Source organism: Tarenaya hassleriana, unplaced genomic scaffold, assembly GCF_000463585.1.
Source record: "Tarenaya hassleriana unplaced genomic scaffold, ASM46358v1 Cleome12, whole genome shotgun sequence".
NCBI lineage: Eukaryota > Viridiplantae > Streptophyta > Magnoliopsida > Brassicales > Cleomaceae > Tarenaya > Tarenaya hassleriana.
Genome location: NW_010962392.1, coordinates 1,859,482 through 1,875,313, shown reverse-complemented (window position 1 = coordinate 1,875,313; position 15,832 = coordinate 1,859,482). Strand labels below are relative to the sequence as shown.

Here is a 15,832-nt window from a genome sequence, read left to right as displayed (position 1 = left end):
CGGCGGTTTTCGGATCCCCTGCCCGCCTCTAATTCCTGCTCGGGCTTTTCACGTGGAGCAGAAAAAGTTTCTAACTTTGGCCGTCGGTTTTTGCAGGAATTCTCGAAGATGAGTGGGGAGGAGCTGCTGAAGCAGCGGATGCTAAAGTACAGGAAGATCGGAGTGTTCATCGAGGGTACCCCGATCGAACCCAAGAGGAAATTCAACATGAAGAAGAAAGACGTAGTGTCCACAAGCCGGGAGCTCGAGGGTGAGGTCGAGAAGTTAAAGGAGCAGATTCTGAAAGCAAAGGAGACGACGTCGTCTTTAGAGGAAGAACCTTCACCCGAAATTCTCGAAGAAATGATTGAGAAACTCAAATCCGAGATCGACGACGAGTACACCGAAGCCACGAAAGCAATGGGGTTGGAGGAAAGACTGAAAACCCTACGCCAAGAGTTCTCGAAAGCGAGTTCTGAGGAGCATTTGATGCATCCGGTGCTCATCGACAAGATCGAGAAGCTCAAAGAAGAGTTCAACAATGGTTTGGCCATGGCGCCGAACTATGACAGCCTGAGATCTAAGCTCACAATGCTGAAGGATTTGTCCAGAGCCAAGGCCATGTCGGAAGCGGCTTCGTTGAAGAAAGAGATCAACAGAAGATTCCGGGAAATCGCCCAACGCCCCGAAAACAGAGAGAAAGTCGAGGCGATCAAAGCCGAGATCGAGAGCTCGGGCATTTCGAGGTTCGAGGAACTGCCCGAGGCATCGAAGGAGAAGATTGCGAAGATCAGAGCAGAGATCGAGTCCGAGATGATGACGGTTTTGAGATCAATGGGTTGCGAGGTCAAGAACGTGAAGCCGAATCCGAATGAACAGACGGAACAGGCTTTGGTCCCGAGCGAAGACGTGCAAGACAAGGTCGAAACCCTAAACCTAGAGATCGCCAAGAAGATCGATGAAGTCGTGAAGAAACCAGACATCAAGAACATGATCGAATTGCTGAAAGTAGAGATCGCAAAGGCTGGAAACACGCCTGAGGACAAGACCGCAAGGCAGAAGAAGATCGAGACAATGGAGCAGCAGATCAAGCAGAGGATCTCCGAGGCGTTGAGTGATTCAGAACTGAGGGAGAAGCAAGAGGAGATCGAGAGAGAGATTGCAGGATCGAACGTGAGCTTCAAAGGAGACGATCATGGCTATTCCGAGAAAACAGAGGTCAAGTCCGGTGCGAGTAGCAGCAGCTTCGCCTGAAAACGGCAAACACTGTCTTTCTCGTAAGTGGAGTCTGGCTCTAAACCCTTGTCTGAATCCCGAAAAGATTTGCAGGATCTTGAAGCCCCTTGGATGTTCATGTAGCTTTTAGCTGTGGGGGCATGTCTTCTTCGTCGGATCAAAGCTTTTGAGGACTTTTGTCTTTTCGATGCTTTTATATAGGACAGTGTTTTATTCTCTAGGATCTCCGTACGCGTTTTGTACGTTTTGATGTCTCATGACTGAACCTTTTATATATTTATTAGTGAGACCAATTTGAATCAAATGGAATAAAACAATGTGATATAAATATTGAAATAAAGATTTCTCTTTAATCGAAAAAATATATATTTTTAAATAAATATTTTAATCATTGAAAATCAATTTTGAATCGAAATAAAATAGCCGATGATGATCGAAGTAATACAATATTATTTCTGCAATCGACGATCAAACATGCTCAAAATTCTAAATCAGCTATGTTTTTTACATCATAAACATTGAACCGGTTTTTCAAACCGGAACTCGGTTTAATACAGAAAAGGAATAACGGCTTTTCTATTCTTGGGATACTCATCCTTGAACTTATCCATATACCAACTATGGCTCGCACGTGCGCGAGGGACCAAATTGGCACACGTGTACAAGAAAAACCCTGACCCAGCCCAAGACCACGTCATCACGGCCCAGCCTAACCACTCCACGATCTCCCCAAAGTAATTCGGACAGCTAACCAACTTGAACCAGCCTCCTCTTGGTATGACATAACCGCCCCGGTTCTCTTTCTTTAGCCTTACAAGAATCCGGTCCGATTCCATGTTTATCCACATCCCGGTTAAGAAAACCACCATACCAATGCCAAACCGCCACCAAAACCGATTCGTATCGTCGTAGTCACTCTTGTAGTGAGAAACCCACCTAGCCTGCCGAGGGTATAACAGTGAAATTACCAAAACCGAATCAATTATAACAAACTGAAATGAATTTGTGACACTATATGTTACGGTTTAGTTCCACTCCATAACAATTGCAAAGCAGCATGAAACCGGGTTAGTTAATCCAACTAAATGCCATGATTCTTCCGGTTTGGCCCGGTTCATTCAAAAGGAAAAATGCTAAACCGTGATAAATTCTGTAAACCAAGTAAACCGAACCGGATTCTCATAGATTATCGAGATGCTCACAGCAAAACCGAACCGGAAATCAGCGACGGGCTAACCTGGATGTAGGCGTTGAGGAGATTGAACACAAAAGCCATGGCAGCGACGGTGACCGGAAATCCGCGTTTCACGGCGGCGGATGAGCTGAGGTGGAGGCGGAGGGGGTAGACGATGGTGCGATGGAAGTAATGGAGGAGATAGGGAGAGATCAGAAGGAGAGATCTGGGATCGTGAAAGTGACGACCGAAGGGGAAGAGGAGGAGAGTGACCCATAGTGACGGAGACTCCATGACGAACCAGGCGACCGGCGGCGAAACGGTGGGTCCCCATCCCGGACGGTTGTGTTTACCGTACGGTGCTTGGAGGAATTTGAGAGCGAAGGCGGTGGGTGGGCCGGAGAAAATTAGGGTTAGGAGGCAGTTCCTGAACAAGGATTCGTCGCCGATCTCTTTCATTTTTTTTGGAGAGAGAGAGAGAGCGGGAGATCTCAGAGGGGAGAGGCGGAATCAGGGGATGACGGTATGAAATTGACCAAATGAAAAGTTTGGGCTATTATTTGGATATATATCTTTATTTAGAATGGAATCTACAAGTATAAATTAACTTACCCAAATTTAAATATCCAATCAAACTATAATTATTAAAAACATATAAAACAATCACAAATCAATACATAATTTCTTCCACAAAAATGCATCATTTATTTACGAATAACATCGAATATATCATATCATATCTTCTATAAAATCTTTCAAAACATATTAAAACGTCATTACTAATTAATAATTTCAAATATATAGATATTTTACATATTATATATAAAAAATTCTATTATGTAAATTTTTTAAAAATTTTAAACATAAAAAGAATTTATTCTGCATTTTTTAAATAAATTTATATATTTTGTTATAGATTTATGTAAATTATTTTCGAGAATGTCTGTGGGCTCATCGGTTAGGGCCTAATGTTTTGGGTTTCAGTTTGGTATTTGCCGGTTTTGTTTGGAAAAATAGTTATTAAGTTGTATAAAAATTATAACAAACCAAAATCGAAACTTTTATCTTTCACAACATGTTGACTGAGAAAATGTTTTGTTAATTTATTCACCCAATGATAATTCAAATGATATTACAAAAAAAAAAGGCAACGTTGTTGTGATGACCTGAACGGTGTCGTTTCAAGAGGTCCAATTCATCTTGTGAAGATTTTTTTTTTTTGGAAGTCGTAGCTTAGAAACAAAAAAAAAAAGGGTTACAACAACATGAAAGCCATTTCTCAACCATTTATTTCATCTCTTTGTTCCTAAGCATTCCAATTCCACGCTTCGCATCTTTTTCATACACTTTTGAACTGTCTATCACATTTCCATAAAATAATAACGATCGTGACCGGTCATACAATTTGTTATTAATATATCAAATAATATATCTGAATATATCGAATTTATTTATTTCTTACCAATGTTATATTATATAAGATGCGTTATATTTGTAATGCTGCATCTCAAAACATTAATTTATGTGAAAAAAAAATAAAGGGTCATATAGAAAAGAAAGGAAACCCCTAAAACAAATAGATTAAAAAAAACAAGTTACCTAGTTGAGATTACTCTGTGATTAATATCCGAGTAATATCTGGGAGAGACATTCATCCGAATTTCTCCGATCTTCTGGAAGATATAGTCGAATTAAAGGTCGATGAATTTACGGATTATAAGAAAAACAATATAAAAAAGAAAAAGATACACGTGGTTTATTACTAACTAAATTTAGCTTAATATTAATAAAACAATTAAAGAAGTGTTTATATGATATCAAATCCAAATTGGACATTGGACATTGAACATCTTCGTTTTCGAAAGGTTTAGTTTAATTGTCATTTTTTATCTCAAGTCTTTCTTTTTCCTTAATATATATTGAGATTTCGTGTTGACTAATGTTTGAATCTAAACTATATAATATAAAATAATAAAAAAACACAGATAAATGGAAAATCAAATAAATAAAAATAGGGAATTTCGTATCTTTAAAATTTCTTATAGCCAATGGTTATAGTGTTTATTAAGTATCATTATGTGACATTGTTTTGGTTAATGTCATTATGGATATATGATTGAACTTTAAAATAAGAGCTTGGAAGCATTGTATACGCAACAACATATACAACCATGCACGTTAATTACATTAAAAAAAAATGGACTTTTGAGATGAATTTTCTTGTTATAAACTATTAGTAACAACTTTACGCAACAGAAGGCTATATATATACGTTAATCGCCAAAACTTTTGTTCGAGAATTATTGGCGAATTTGATATCGAATTTTTCTATCATTAAAGTTAGTGATCTATTTTTATTATTAAAATATTTGTTTTAAAATTTAATAACAGATTATTTATATATATATATATATATTGTACTGTCAAGGTAAAAATAACAAATTTAATTCGTTGATAATATTAACGACACAATAAATCAGTCTCAGATATCATTACAATACATAATTTTTCGTATAATGTTACAGAAATTTATAAATCAATTAATGGGATAATATAAAACTATAGGCACTGTATAATAAATCACAATACATCGGAATGCATTAGTACGTAAGATCAAATGTTTTGATATCTTCATTACATGAAAGCCGATTATTTTTATTTTTAAAAAAAGCAATAAAGGCATTCTCGTAATTTTGGAAAGGCGGTGAGTTCACTGAGTTGTAATTACATATCGTAATTTTGATTAAGGAAGCGTGATCAGTATTAGTGTTTTTTAACTTTCAAGTATGATTAGTTATGGGAAATATCGACATGTAAACCATTAGTCGTTGGCTTAGAGCTTTCGAAAACTGAATAATCAAAAACTTGACGAATAAAATAATCCTTTTGTTAAGTTGTTAGTATTTATAACAGGGAATTTTAAAATTCGTTTTTCCTTTTATTTAAAATCGTTATTAATCTTTGTTACGTGTAGTCTATAAAGACGTTACACCACAAAGTCAGTGGGTCAAATTCACAATTGAAGATGATTAACTAATTAATCTGCATGCCAATTTCAAGTGTTGACATATATATTCTTTTAGCCAAATCGAATCCCCATATTCCCAATACAAGCCGCCGGTTTATTTTTAAATAAATAACCGGTTAAAAAGTAAAATGACTAATTAATTAATTAGTTGAATTTATTTAATTTCTCAAGAGAAAGTATTCTGAAATTAAATGATTTTTTTACAACAGTGTATATGATAAAATATAAACCAAACCCACACCGTTCTGAGATACATTTAGACTAAGATTATTTCAACTTTGTGATATATTAGTGGAAAATGGACACTTTATGTGACATTCAAGAAAAGAAATAAGTGAAAGGGAAATTAAACTAGGGATTAGATGTAACCCATATATATATATATATATGTTATTAAATCTTCGAACAATTTCTGTTTTTTTTTTGTGACAGTTTGGATTTGGAAAATGAGATTGGAAATGGTAAAAGGGGAATCTTGGGTTTAAAGAATAGGATTCAGATCGACCTACCACTTAAAACGACGTCACCTCCTCATTCTCACCCCCTTTATAAGCCTGCGGTGGCCCGTCGTTCATGCAACTCAGCCTCTGAGCGAGAGAGAGAGAGAGAGAGAGAGAGAGAGAGAGAGAGAGAGAGAGAGAGAGAGAGAGAGAGAGAGAGAGAGAGAGAGAGAGAGAGAGAGAGAGAGAGGGAGAGAGAGAGGCATACACACACACACACAAATAGAGAGAGAGAGATGGGGCTTTATCGGGTTGGATTTTTGGTTCTTGCATCGTTCTTCTGTGTTTTCCCTTTTCCGACAGAGAGCTTGGTTCGCCATTACAAGTTTAATGTGAGTATATATATATATACGCCATGCGATCTGCATATTATGTGTGTGTTGAGTATCTGCGCATGCATGTTAACACAAATAAGTACGTCCATATATATATATATATATATATATATGCGTGTGCGTGTGTGTGTATCCATAACGAAATTACGTGAAATAGAGATCATATATTCGAAAACTAGTAATAACAGGTGCTGCTCCAGCTTAATCTAAATTTCATACATATCGTACGTATATATTACATGTTTTCTTTCTTATGCCATGTGATTATGTGTGTGTGTGTATATATATATATATATTATAGACACACACACGAGAAATTGTTGGAATAAATAGATAAAACAGCAGTAATATGCAATTATTGTCACCGTATTTTTCTATATATCCGAAGGAACCCAATATACATATATATACTATTTATATAAGTGTATAAATTTTAAAATATGCGTACATACATGGAGACCATAAATTTAACTTTATAATAATCGTTAATCAAAATATGATTTTTGAAAGAAAAAAATATATTTTTCACAGGTTGTGATGAAAAACACAACGAGACTATGTTCGAGCAAGCAAATCGTGACCGTCAATGGCAGATACCCAGGGCCCACAATCTACGCTCGAGAAGACGACACGTTGCTCATCAAGGTCGTTAACCACGTCAAGTACAACGTCTCCATCCACTGGTAAAACCAACCATAGTAATTAAACTAATTAATTTGTTAATTAAAATATTAATTTGTTAATCAATGGTCCGAGCAGGCACGGTGTTAGGCAGTTGAGAACCGGCTGGGCCGATGGGCCGGCCTACATCACGCAGTGCCCGATCCAGCCTGGTCAAGTGTACGTATACAACTACACGTTGACCGGTCAACGGGGCACTCTATGGTGGCATGCCCACATCTTGTGGCTGCGTGCCACCGTCCACGGTGCCCTCGTCATCCTCCCAAAGCGCGGAATTCCTTACCCTTTTCCCAAACCCGACAACGAGAAAGTTATCGTTTTAAGTATGAATTCGATTTTTTTTTGTTTCGCAATAGTTGAGATTGATAAGGTCGAATCTTATCGAGTTTTGCATGTGATGGCAGGCGAATGGTGGAAATCAGATACCGAAAACGTCATTAACGAAGCACTTAAGTCCGGATTAGCCCCCAACGTTTCCGACGCTCACACCATCAATGGCCATCCCGGTCTCATCAAGAGTTGTTCCTCGTCGCAAGGTAATTAATGTTACCGTAATTAGAGATGGATATTTCGGGTTATGATTTGAGTTTGTTTCGATTATTTTATGATTTGAATTTGTTAGAAAACCTATCTTTTGTTCGGTTTTTATGTTAGATTCAATTTGGTTGAATTTTGGTTCGATTTCGATCTTTTATCGATAAAAAATACTCATTTTATAAACAAAAATGGTTGTTTTTTTCAATTAATTTTATATACAGTTTATGTTAAATTTTTAGGTTATAATATATCATACCACTCGGTTTTTATATTGGTTAGATCCAAATATATTCACATTTTTACCGAATTTGAAAACCTAAGAAACACTCTCCTTGATTCGGAAGGTTACAAGTTGTCAGTGGAGAGCGGCAAAATCTATCTCCTGAGGCTAATCAACGCTGCGCTCAATGAAGAGCTATTCTTCAAAGTCGCCGGTCACGTTCTAACGGTGGTGGAAGTTGACGCCGTCTATGTCAAACCATTCAAAACCGATACCGTCCTCATAGCCCCTGGCCAAACCACTAACGTCCTCCTAACGGCCGTTAAACCCGCCGGAAAATTCCTCGTCACCGTCTCTCCCTTTATGGACTCGCCCATCGCCGTCGATAACGTCACCGCCACTGCCACCGTCCATTATTCCGGCACCCTCTCCTCCTCCCCCACCGTTCTCACCCTCCCTCCTCCTCAGAACTCCACCGCCATGGCCGACGCCTTCACCAGCTCTTTGCGCAGCTTGAACTCCGTTAAATACCCTGCCTTGGTCCCAAAGAAAATCGACCACCACCTTTTCTTCACTGTCGGACTCGGTATCAACCCTTGCCCCACGTGCAAACCCGCCAATGGAAGCCGAGTGGTCGCCAGCATCAACAACGTGACCTTCTCCATGCCGACCACTGCTTTGCTCCAAGCTCATTACTTCAACGTTAATGGCGTTTTCACCACCGATTTCCCCAAGAACCCACCTCACGTTTTCAACTATACCGGGGCTCCTCCGGCGAATCTTGCGACGGATAAGGGAACCAGGCTTTACAAGCTCCCGTACAATGCCACGGTGGAGCTCGTTCTTCAAGACACCGTAGTTATATCTCCGGAGAATCACCCGTTGCATCTCCACGGTTTCAATTTCTTCCAAGTGGGTCGTGGATTAGGTAACTTCAATCCCAATAAAGATCCGAAAAGGTTCAACCTTGATGATCCTGTCGAGAGGAACACGATCGGTGTGCCTTCCGGCGGGTGGGTCGCCATCAGATTCAGAGCTGATAATCCCGGTAAACTCCCTATATATATAAAGTCTCGATCTTTGCATGAAATTTTGAGTTTTAGGGTTTGTTTTCGAGCACGCGCGTGATGAATATATTAACATACCCAGAAGGATCAAATTGATAAAAATTCGGTAAAGTTTTGATCTTTTTTTTTTTTTGTGTATAGGAGTTTGGTTCATGCATTGTCACTTGGAGGTTCACACGACGTGGGGGTTGAAGATGGCGTTCTTAGTGGAGAACGGCAAAGGACCCAACGAGTCCATTCTGCCGCCGCCGAAGGATCTTCCCAAGTGTTGATGAATCTTCCGACAAAGACAAAAACACAAATAGAGAAACAAAAAAAAAACTGTATAAAAGTTAAAGAGATATATTCATATTGACGTCAAAATTGCATGGATAATTTTTTTTAGCAAAGTGGAGGGAAAATTGATTTTGCTAAAAAATAGTTTGAAAAAAGAGGGGGGGGGGGATGCAAAGGATAATATTGTATTATAAGCATTTTATTATCAATTAATTAAAATGTGGTTAATTGTTTTTATTGTTTTAAGAAAATGGAGATGCCAACAATTATAAAAACAAGTTTTCATGCAGCGGATTTAAGATAGTTTATAACAGGAGAGATAGCCATGTGAGGTGGAGATTAAATTAAGAAGGTAGTAATACGAGGATTAAGGACAAAATGATTGATTATGAGATGGACTAAGTTTAAAACAATTGACCGATTTAAAACAAAATTAATATTGTAATTTGGCCTTTTAATGAAAAATGGCTTTTGACCTTGACCTTGAGCCAACGGGAGGTGTATTTGTGCTTTTGATGCCTATATTTCATCATCTCTATTACCCATTTTTCTTTATTTTATATTAGTTTTTGGATTTTATCAGTTTCTAATATTATTTTGGACTTCTAAACTTCAAGATTCCCTTCATATCCACTATTTATAATTATGACTTTTTCTATGAAGAAAAAAATATATATAATTGATGCTGGAGAAAAAAAAAAGAAATTTAATTGATTCCTACTTGATGTTTCATTTTCAAATTTGCGAGATAATTTGTATGAATTTTGAGTGTGTGTAGCTACTAAACTTGAATTATGCATTCACGGCTAAAATACAAATTTGCATTATAGATATTTTTCAAATCAAATTTAACGATCTTTCAATACAAATTCAACATAACAGTTTGAACTGGTGTAATCTTTAAGAAAACATAACGTAATTTAAATTTCAAAAATTATCTTGGAATAAAAGTTAAAATATTTTTGGAAATTTACTATACAATTTCAAAGCTATTTCAAGGCAATTTTCAATGATAGTATCACATTGAAACAGCGTTAAAAATGTTAACGCAATATCAACAGTTTTATAGCATTAAAATTGTAATTCAAATTAGGATTATAATTTTAACATAATTTTGTAAGTATCGAGAGGAAAAGACGTAGGTTTTGACCGAAAAATATTAAAACCATATGAATCCCATATTTCAAACATAAAATAAAATGCGGGCATGGAACCCAGATAATAAAATGCGCAGACACATAATTTAAAATACATACATACATACATACACACGATCGTAAGTATACGCATGTATACGTATAAATGTATAATAAATATAATATTATTATAATATAATAAAAACTAATGTGCGAAGCCACTAATGACAAAAGCGTGTGGACGGTGGAGCGCATTATGAAGGGGGAGGAGCCCCACGGGCACGCTCGCGTTTGTGCTGGCGGTGGGTCAAACTGTGTGCCACTGCTCCTTATTCGACTCCAACTTCATGTCGTTTTTTCCCCAAAAATATTTTTATTATTTAATATTATTTTTGTACTATTTATTTCCAAGTTGATCACTGGCCCACCTCCCCCCCCCATGACAATCAATCTAAATACTTTATAATATACAATCATAACCCTCAACTACTAAAATAATTATCTTTACATATGTGCTTTTTATATATATATTTTTACATTAATTCACAATCTATAAGAAATAGTGAAATCTATATGTGCACGTATTTATTTAAAAATTATGTACATGTGAAATTTTGTTTAACCCTCCAAGATACACGAACAAAAATCTATAAAAGTTCATATACTTGTAATAATGAGAAATAAATAGCATTTATATACGTTTACTTATCTGGATTTATAATATATATTAATTAACTAATATCAGAAACCCAAAAAAAAGTGTGTCCCCATTTGGAAATAATAGATTCTTTCCCTTTGAGGAAACTCTACAATAACAACACAACAAGTCATTGTCTTGCACTACTCTAATAAAATAAGTTAAATATAATATTTTAATAAATACATTATTCTTTTATTGATGTTCTATTAGAAATATTTAATAGTATGTTGGGTGTGAGTGGTGGACCAATAACTCTGACATTTGTTAAAATAACAGCAAATTATTAATTATTATAGTCATGGAGACGAAAATATTATACTATAATATAATATTATTTAATAAATTTCCACATTTCCTAAAGGCTCTTTACGTCGTAACTTCGTCCCATGGAACATTTTTTATTGGAAAACCTACATAAATCAAATTAAATTGTTATTAATCTGAGATTAGAAGTATTATTATTAATTTTGACTCTATGCTTTTAGATATAATCGTTTTGCTAATGTATGATTCTTTCGCTTTGGTTACACGTAAACGTATTAATCTTTCAGTACATACATAGTTGGTTTTTATTTACGCAGAAGAAAATTTCTAAAAAGCTATACGAATTTTATATTTTGCATTTTAATGCCCATTTGACCCATTTTTTGTGTATTACCCTACATTTTAATAAAAAATTTGTATATTGTCGTTTTTATTCGTATGTAAACAATATTTTTTTATGAGATGTAAAAAAATATTTTTTTTATAATTAAAATGTATATTATTCAGTATGCAGACGTTAATTGCTCTCCATTCGTTCGATATTTCATGTACAATCAAATCTTTTTTTTTTTTTGCCTCTCAACTTTGCAATTGAGGAATTGTCTATTTTATCCGGAATTTCGTATATAATATGTATCTTTAATTATGATTTATGATGTCTGTTTATGGCGTGGTCGCTCGTGCTACCTAACCCAATTATAAACTATATTTATTTCATGTTGTTTAATATTTTTTTAATTGGTTAGAGAGAAGGGTAAGCCATTGTACCATGAATTACAATTGAACCATCAATTTAAATTTATTTTATTGTAACCTTTTTTATTCGATCCGGTTACTTCCTTTTAGTGCGGTTTGCAGGTGGATTTGGACGCATCACATATTATAAAAAAAATTTTGGGTTTAAATCACATATTATAATTACATGCACTAAAATAAACATTTACACATATTACCGAGAAGCCTTGGGTTCCTGAATTATAAATTTTACAACAAAACTATCTCTTTTTTTTTTCACTTTAAACAAATCTCCTTTCAACACTTTTATAAAAAAAAAAATTGTAATGACTAAAATCTGAAATAAAATTACTGTTTTCAAAAAATTATTATTCTCTACATTTAAATACACAATATATTTTTCACTTTTTATTTTTTCACGAGACTATTCAAAATTTTGAATATCGACCTATAGTTTGGACATCTTTATCTAACATGTTAAATAAAACCATCCGTTATTAGTGCATATTGAATATTAAGTATTTCACCATTTACCCCACAATTATCTTTCAAATGTTCTGTTGAATTGAATGTTTTGGTCTTATAATATCCTCATATAAGTCGTGGACCTATATAGTCGGCATAGAAGAAAATAAGTTGTATTTCCATTAAAACTTTTTTTTAATTCTTGTTTTTTGTTTATTTAAAAAAATATACATATATCATCGGTTTTAATGTCGGATTTCGATTCACCTCAATCAGCTATAAATTTACGTGAATGCCCTTACACAGACCTTAAAATTTTACCGGCCAATGGGAATTGTCCCCTCGATTATTTGTCTTGTTTCATTCGGCTCCACTCCATCACCTCTGGCCTACAATTAGGCAACGTTTAAACCTCAAATAAATTTTAAATAAATGAAATCAACCAACGGTTCCAGAGAAAAAGCACTAAAAATAAAAAGAAAATTCCTAGGGAACCAATCACATCTTACAACCTCTGACTCGTACAATTACGACACGTGTCATATTCAGATTTATTTCTAGGTTCCTTTTATTGATTATCGGATTAAAAAGGTACAATGTGATTCAATTAATTGAATGTGTAATTATTGTATGACATCGAGGTCGAATAATCTGACATTGACTATGACAGACAATTCACTCGATTTTGTTAATTATATTAAAAATACAGTTAACGATTTATCCCCTTGCCTCTAAAGAAAAAAAAATCTCATATACAAGTATTTTAATTTTAAAATAAATATCTAAAATCTAATTAAAATTTTAAATTGATATCGTAAATATTAAAATATTCTAAATTTTATATCCAATTTACAAAATCCATAACAATTTATAATTTCTATTTATTTTTAAAATTGAGAATTGTCATCGAAATCAAATATAGAAATTTTGATATTTATGGTGTCAATTAAATTAAATTTAAAATTTTAGATATTTATTTTGACACATTTTCACAAAATTAGACTATTTATATAGAATTTTTCTATAAATAAACAATAAATGATGTTTAATTGTCTAGCTTTTTTCCCCCATGAAATACACATAGGGTAACTCATCTACAAAAATGGTCACACCATTTTTTTTCTTTTACATTAATGGTTACGCGATTTAAGAAATTATTATAGGTATATCTCATAATTAATAGGTCAAATGTACAAAAGACATGAAAATTATAATATCTGGAAAAAAAAAAAAGCCCACCAACCAACCACAGCACAAACAGCTTTTACTCACTCTTCTCCTCCGCATCTCGTCCCTGTTTCATAGATCGGGAGAGAGAGAGAGAAAGGTTGGATCTTTCGTCAGTCCCGCCGCTTCCATTCTTCAGCCCACCTGATTTTCTCTGATTCTCCCTTCTGGGTTTTGCTCTGTTCCTCAGTTTTCTCTCTGGTTTTAGCATAAATCACACGTTTGAAGCTCGCAATCCTCTGATTTCGGTCACATTCCAGCTCGTTTCGCCGAGATTTCTTCCGGGTTTCCCTTGTTTTGCTCTCATTCAGCTCATTTCCCCCCTGGATCAGGATCTGGAAGATGGCGTGCGTACACTGCTCCAGGGTTTAACCCTTCGGACAAAGTTCTGAGCTTCCAAGATCGAATCTTTCTGTCGTCCCTAGGGTTTGGAAAAGTGGCTCCCTTTTATTCCCCTCCTTTGATTCGTCGCTTTCATCCTTATCTCCTTAAGTTTCCGTTTGAAATGCCGTATTGATCATATTCTCCTTCCAAAGCTCTGAACCAAAATCCTCTCCTGGAACTTCACCCTTTTCTCTCTCTTTGAATTCCTCCATTATTCAGAGAGAGAGAGAGAGAGAGAGTTTCCGAAACTTGAATCCAAATTCCGTAGCTTTTCAGACAAATCGGTGAAAGATGAACAGAGGAATCGATGTTTTGTCACCTGCAACATACCTTCAGACATCGAATTGGCTGTTCCAAGAAAGCAGGGGAGCCAAATGGACAGCGGAAGAGAACAAGACGTTCGAGAACGCACTCGCCTTGTACGACAACGACACTCCCGACAGGTGGTTCAAAGTCGCCGCCATGATTCCCGGAAAGACCGTCGGAGATGTGATCAAACAGTACAGAGAGCTCGAAGAAGATGTCAGTGACATCGAAGCCGGTCTGATTCCGATCCCTGGTTACGCGTCCGATTCCTTCACTTTGGATTGGGGCGGTGGCTTCGACGACGGTTCCTTCTTCTCCGGGAACAATGGTGGCTTCGACGTCAACGGTTACTACTTTGCCGGCGGGAAGAGGGTCTCCGGTGGTCGGCTGCCCGGAAACAATAGCTTCAACGTCAACGGTTACTACTACTTCGCCGGCGGGAAGAGGAGCTCCGGTGGTCGGACGCCGGAGCAGGAGCGGAAGAAGGGAGTTCCCTGGACTGAGGAAGAACACAGGTTAACTTACTTGTTCTTGATCTGTTTTCTGGGTTCGTATACGTATATGCAGACTTGTATTGTGTATACGCATATATATATACACACACACACACATCAAATCAAGAAGATCTTTGTAATATGAAATGGCGTTTTTTAAAATGTATGTGTGGTTTTGATTTGGTCCTTAGGCAATTTTTGATGGGTCTGAAGAAGTACGGGAAAGGAGACTGGAGAAACATAGCACGCAATTTCGTCAAAACGCGAACGCCAACGCAGGTCGCGAGTCACGCCCAGAAGTACTTTATCCGACAGCTCACCGGCGGCAAAGACAAACGCCGTTCCAGCATCCACGACATCACCACCGACACCGTCAACGTCCCCGACCCAAACGCAAACGCGCCGCTGGTGGCAGAGAACGCTGACGCGTGTGCGGTTTTCGGTCAGAACGCGTTTTTGTCTGACGGTTTCTTCGGGACGCCGTACGTGAGCAAACTGCAGGATCATGGCGTTTTAAACGCAACGCAGCTCGGCGGTTACAACGCGTTTCTCCAGATGTAGCAGAGGTTTGGGAGTTAATTAAAGAGGTCCCATTAAAGACGCATGGTACTTTTAATTTTTTTTTCATTTTTATTATAACGTTGTTTTTGTTTTGTCCATCGTTTGATTTGGTCTTTTGCTGTGTGAATATAAAATAGCTGATTATTTTAAACGTTCAATAATTAGATTAATCTCGTGGTTAATTCAGCAAATTTTTTTTTAAAAAATTGTTCCTTCTATTATATTTATTTCTAGATTTTTCATGCTTATGATTAATAGCATGCTAATTCTGATTAAGCCCGTTATAATTTTTTGGGGTGAGAATGAGGATGTAAATGCATATATAATGTTTACTGTTTAAATTTTTTTATATTCTATATTAATTCTTTTTACTCAAAATCTATATATGATTATTTTCGTCAAAAGAATATCTCATCCAAATACGCAAAACTCTACATATGAATAAATGAATACACAGTTACTAGACTAAATTGATGCCGACAAAGAAAAATTGTTAGGGCAAGAAGAGGCCAAGCTACTGACAGCCA

At 36.1% G+C, this 15,832-nt stretch overlaps 4 protein-coding genes across 5 annotated transcripts in view; 3 read left to right on the top strand and 1 right to left on the bottom strand.

Annotated features, from left to right (window-relative positions):
* LOC104806526 (acetyl-coenzyme A carboxylase carboxyl transferase subunit alpha, chloroplastic-like) overlaps window positions 1–1,459 on the top strand; it is a 5,100-nt gene extending 3,641 nt beyond the window's left edge. For both annotated transcript variants that reach the window (XM_010531472.2, XM_010531471.2), the window contains exon 11: window positions 97–1,459. In XM_010531472.2, the coding sequence (XP_010529774.1) occupies window positions 97–1,233 (1,137 nt within the window). In that variant the 3' untranslated portion in view covers window positions 1,234–1,459. The remainder of the gene's footprint in view (window positions 1–96) is intronic.
* Window positions 1,460–1,741: 282 nt separating this feature from the next.
* Window positions 1,742–2,910, bottom strand: LOC104806524 (steroid 5-alpha-reductase DET2). The gene is made up of 2 exons (XM_010531470.2): window positions 2,453–2,910; window positions 1,742–2,156 (listed from the first exon to the last, which is right to left on the bottom strand). The coding sequence occupies exons 1-2, from the start codon at window positions 2,846–2,848 to the stop codon at window positions 1,764–1,766; spliced, it is 789 nt and encodes a 262-aa protein (XP_010529772.1). The 5' UTR covers window positions 2,849–2,910; the 3' UTR covers window positions 1,742–1,763.
* A 3,176-nt stretch (window positions 2,911–6,086) lies between these two features.
* Window positions 6,087–9,078, top strand: LOC104806523 (laccase-4-like). Its single transcript, XM_010531469.1, has 6 exons — window positions 6,087–6,249; window positions 6,784–6,935; window positions 7,012–7,256; window positions 7,338–7,469; window positions 7,815–8,738; window positions 8,899–9,078. The coding sequence occupies exons 1-6, from the start codon at window positions 6,154–6,156 to the stop codon at window positions 9,027–9,029; spliced, it is 1,680 nt and encodes a 559-aa protein (XP_010529771.1). The 5' UTR covers window positions 6,087–6,153; the 3' UTR covers window positions 9,030–9,078.
* Window positions 9,079–13,540: 4,462 nt separating this feature from the next.
* On the top strand, window positions 13,541–15,475 carry LOC104806522 (transcription factor DIVARICATA-like). Its single transcript, XM_010531468.2, has 2 exons — window positions 13,541–14,765; window positions 14,936–15,475. The coding sequence occupies exons 1-2, from the start codon at window positions 14,236–14,238 to the stop codon at window positions 15,303–15,305; spliced, it is 900 nt and encodes a 299-aa protein (XP_010529770.1). The 5' UTR covers window positions 13,541–14,235; the 3' UTR covers window positions 15,306–15,475.
* The last annotated feature ends 357 nt before the right edge of the window (window positions 15,476–15,832 follow it).

Bases quoted from the DNA above. Each gene is read 5' to 3' on its own strand.
- LOC104806524 (XM_010531470.2), bottom strand. From the start codon at position 2,848: ATGAAAGAGATCGGCGACGAATCCTTGTTCAGGAACTGCCTCCTAACC. The intron at 2,157-2,452 runs GTTAGCCCGTCG...TACCCTCGGCAG, and splicing joins TCCTCAACGCCTACATCCAG to GCTAGGTGGGTTTCTCACTA.
- LOC104806523 (XM_010531469.1), top strand. From the start codon at position 6,154: ATGGGGCTTTATCGGGTTGGATTTTTGGTTCTTGCATCGTTCTTCTGT. The intron at 6,936-7,011 runs GTAAAACCAACC...TGGTCCGAGCAG, and splicing joins TACAACGTCTCCATCCACTG to GCACGGTGTTAGGCAGTTGA. The intron at 7,257-7,337 runs GTATGAATTCGA...ATGTGATGGCAG, and splicing joins CGAGAAAGTTATCGTTTTAA to GCGAATGGTGGAAATCAGAT.
- LOC104806522 (XM_010531468.2), top strand. From the start codon at position 14,236: ATGAACAGAGGAATCGATGTTTTGTCACCTGCAACATACCTTCAGACA. The intron at 14,766-14,935 runs GTTAACTTACTT...TTTGGTCCTTAG, and splicing joins TGGACTGAGGAAGAACACAG to GCAATTTTTGATGGGTCTGA.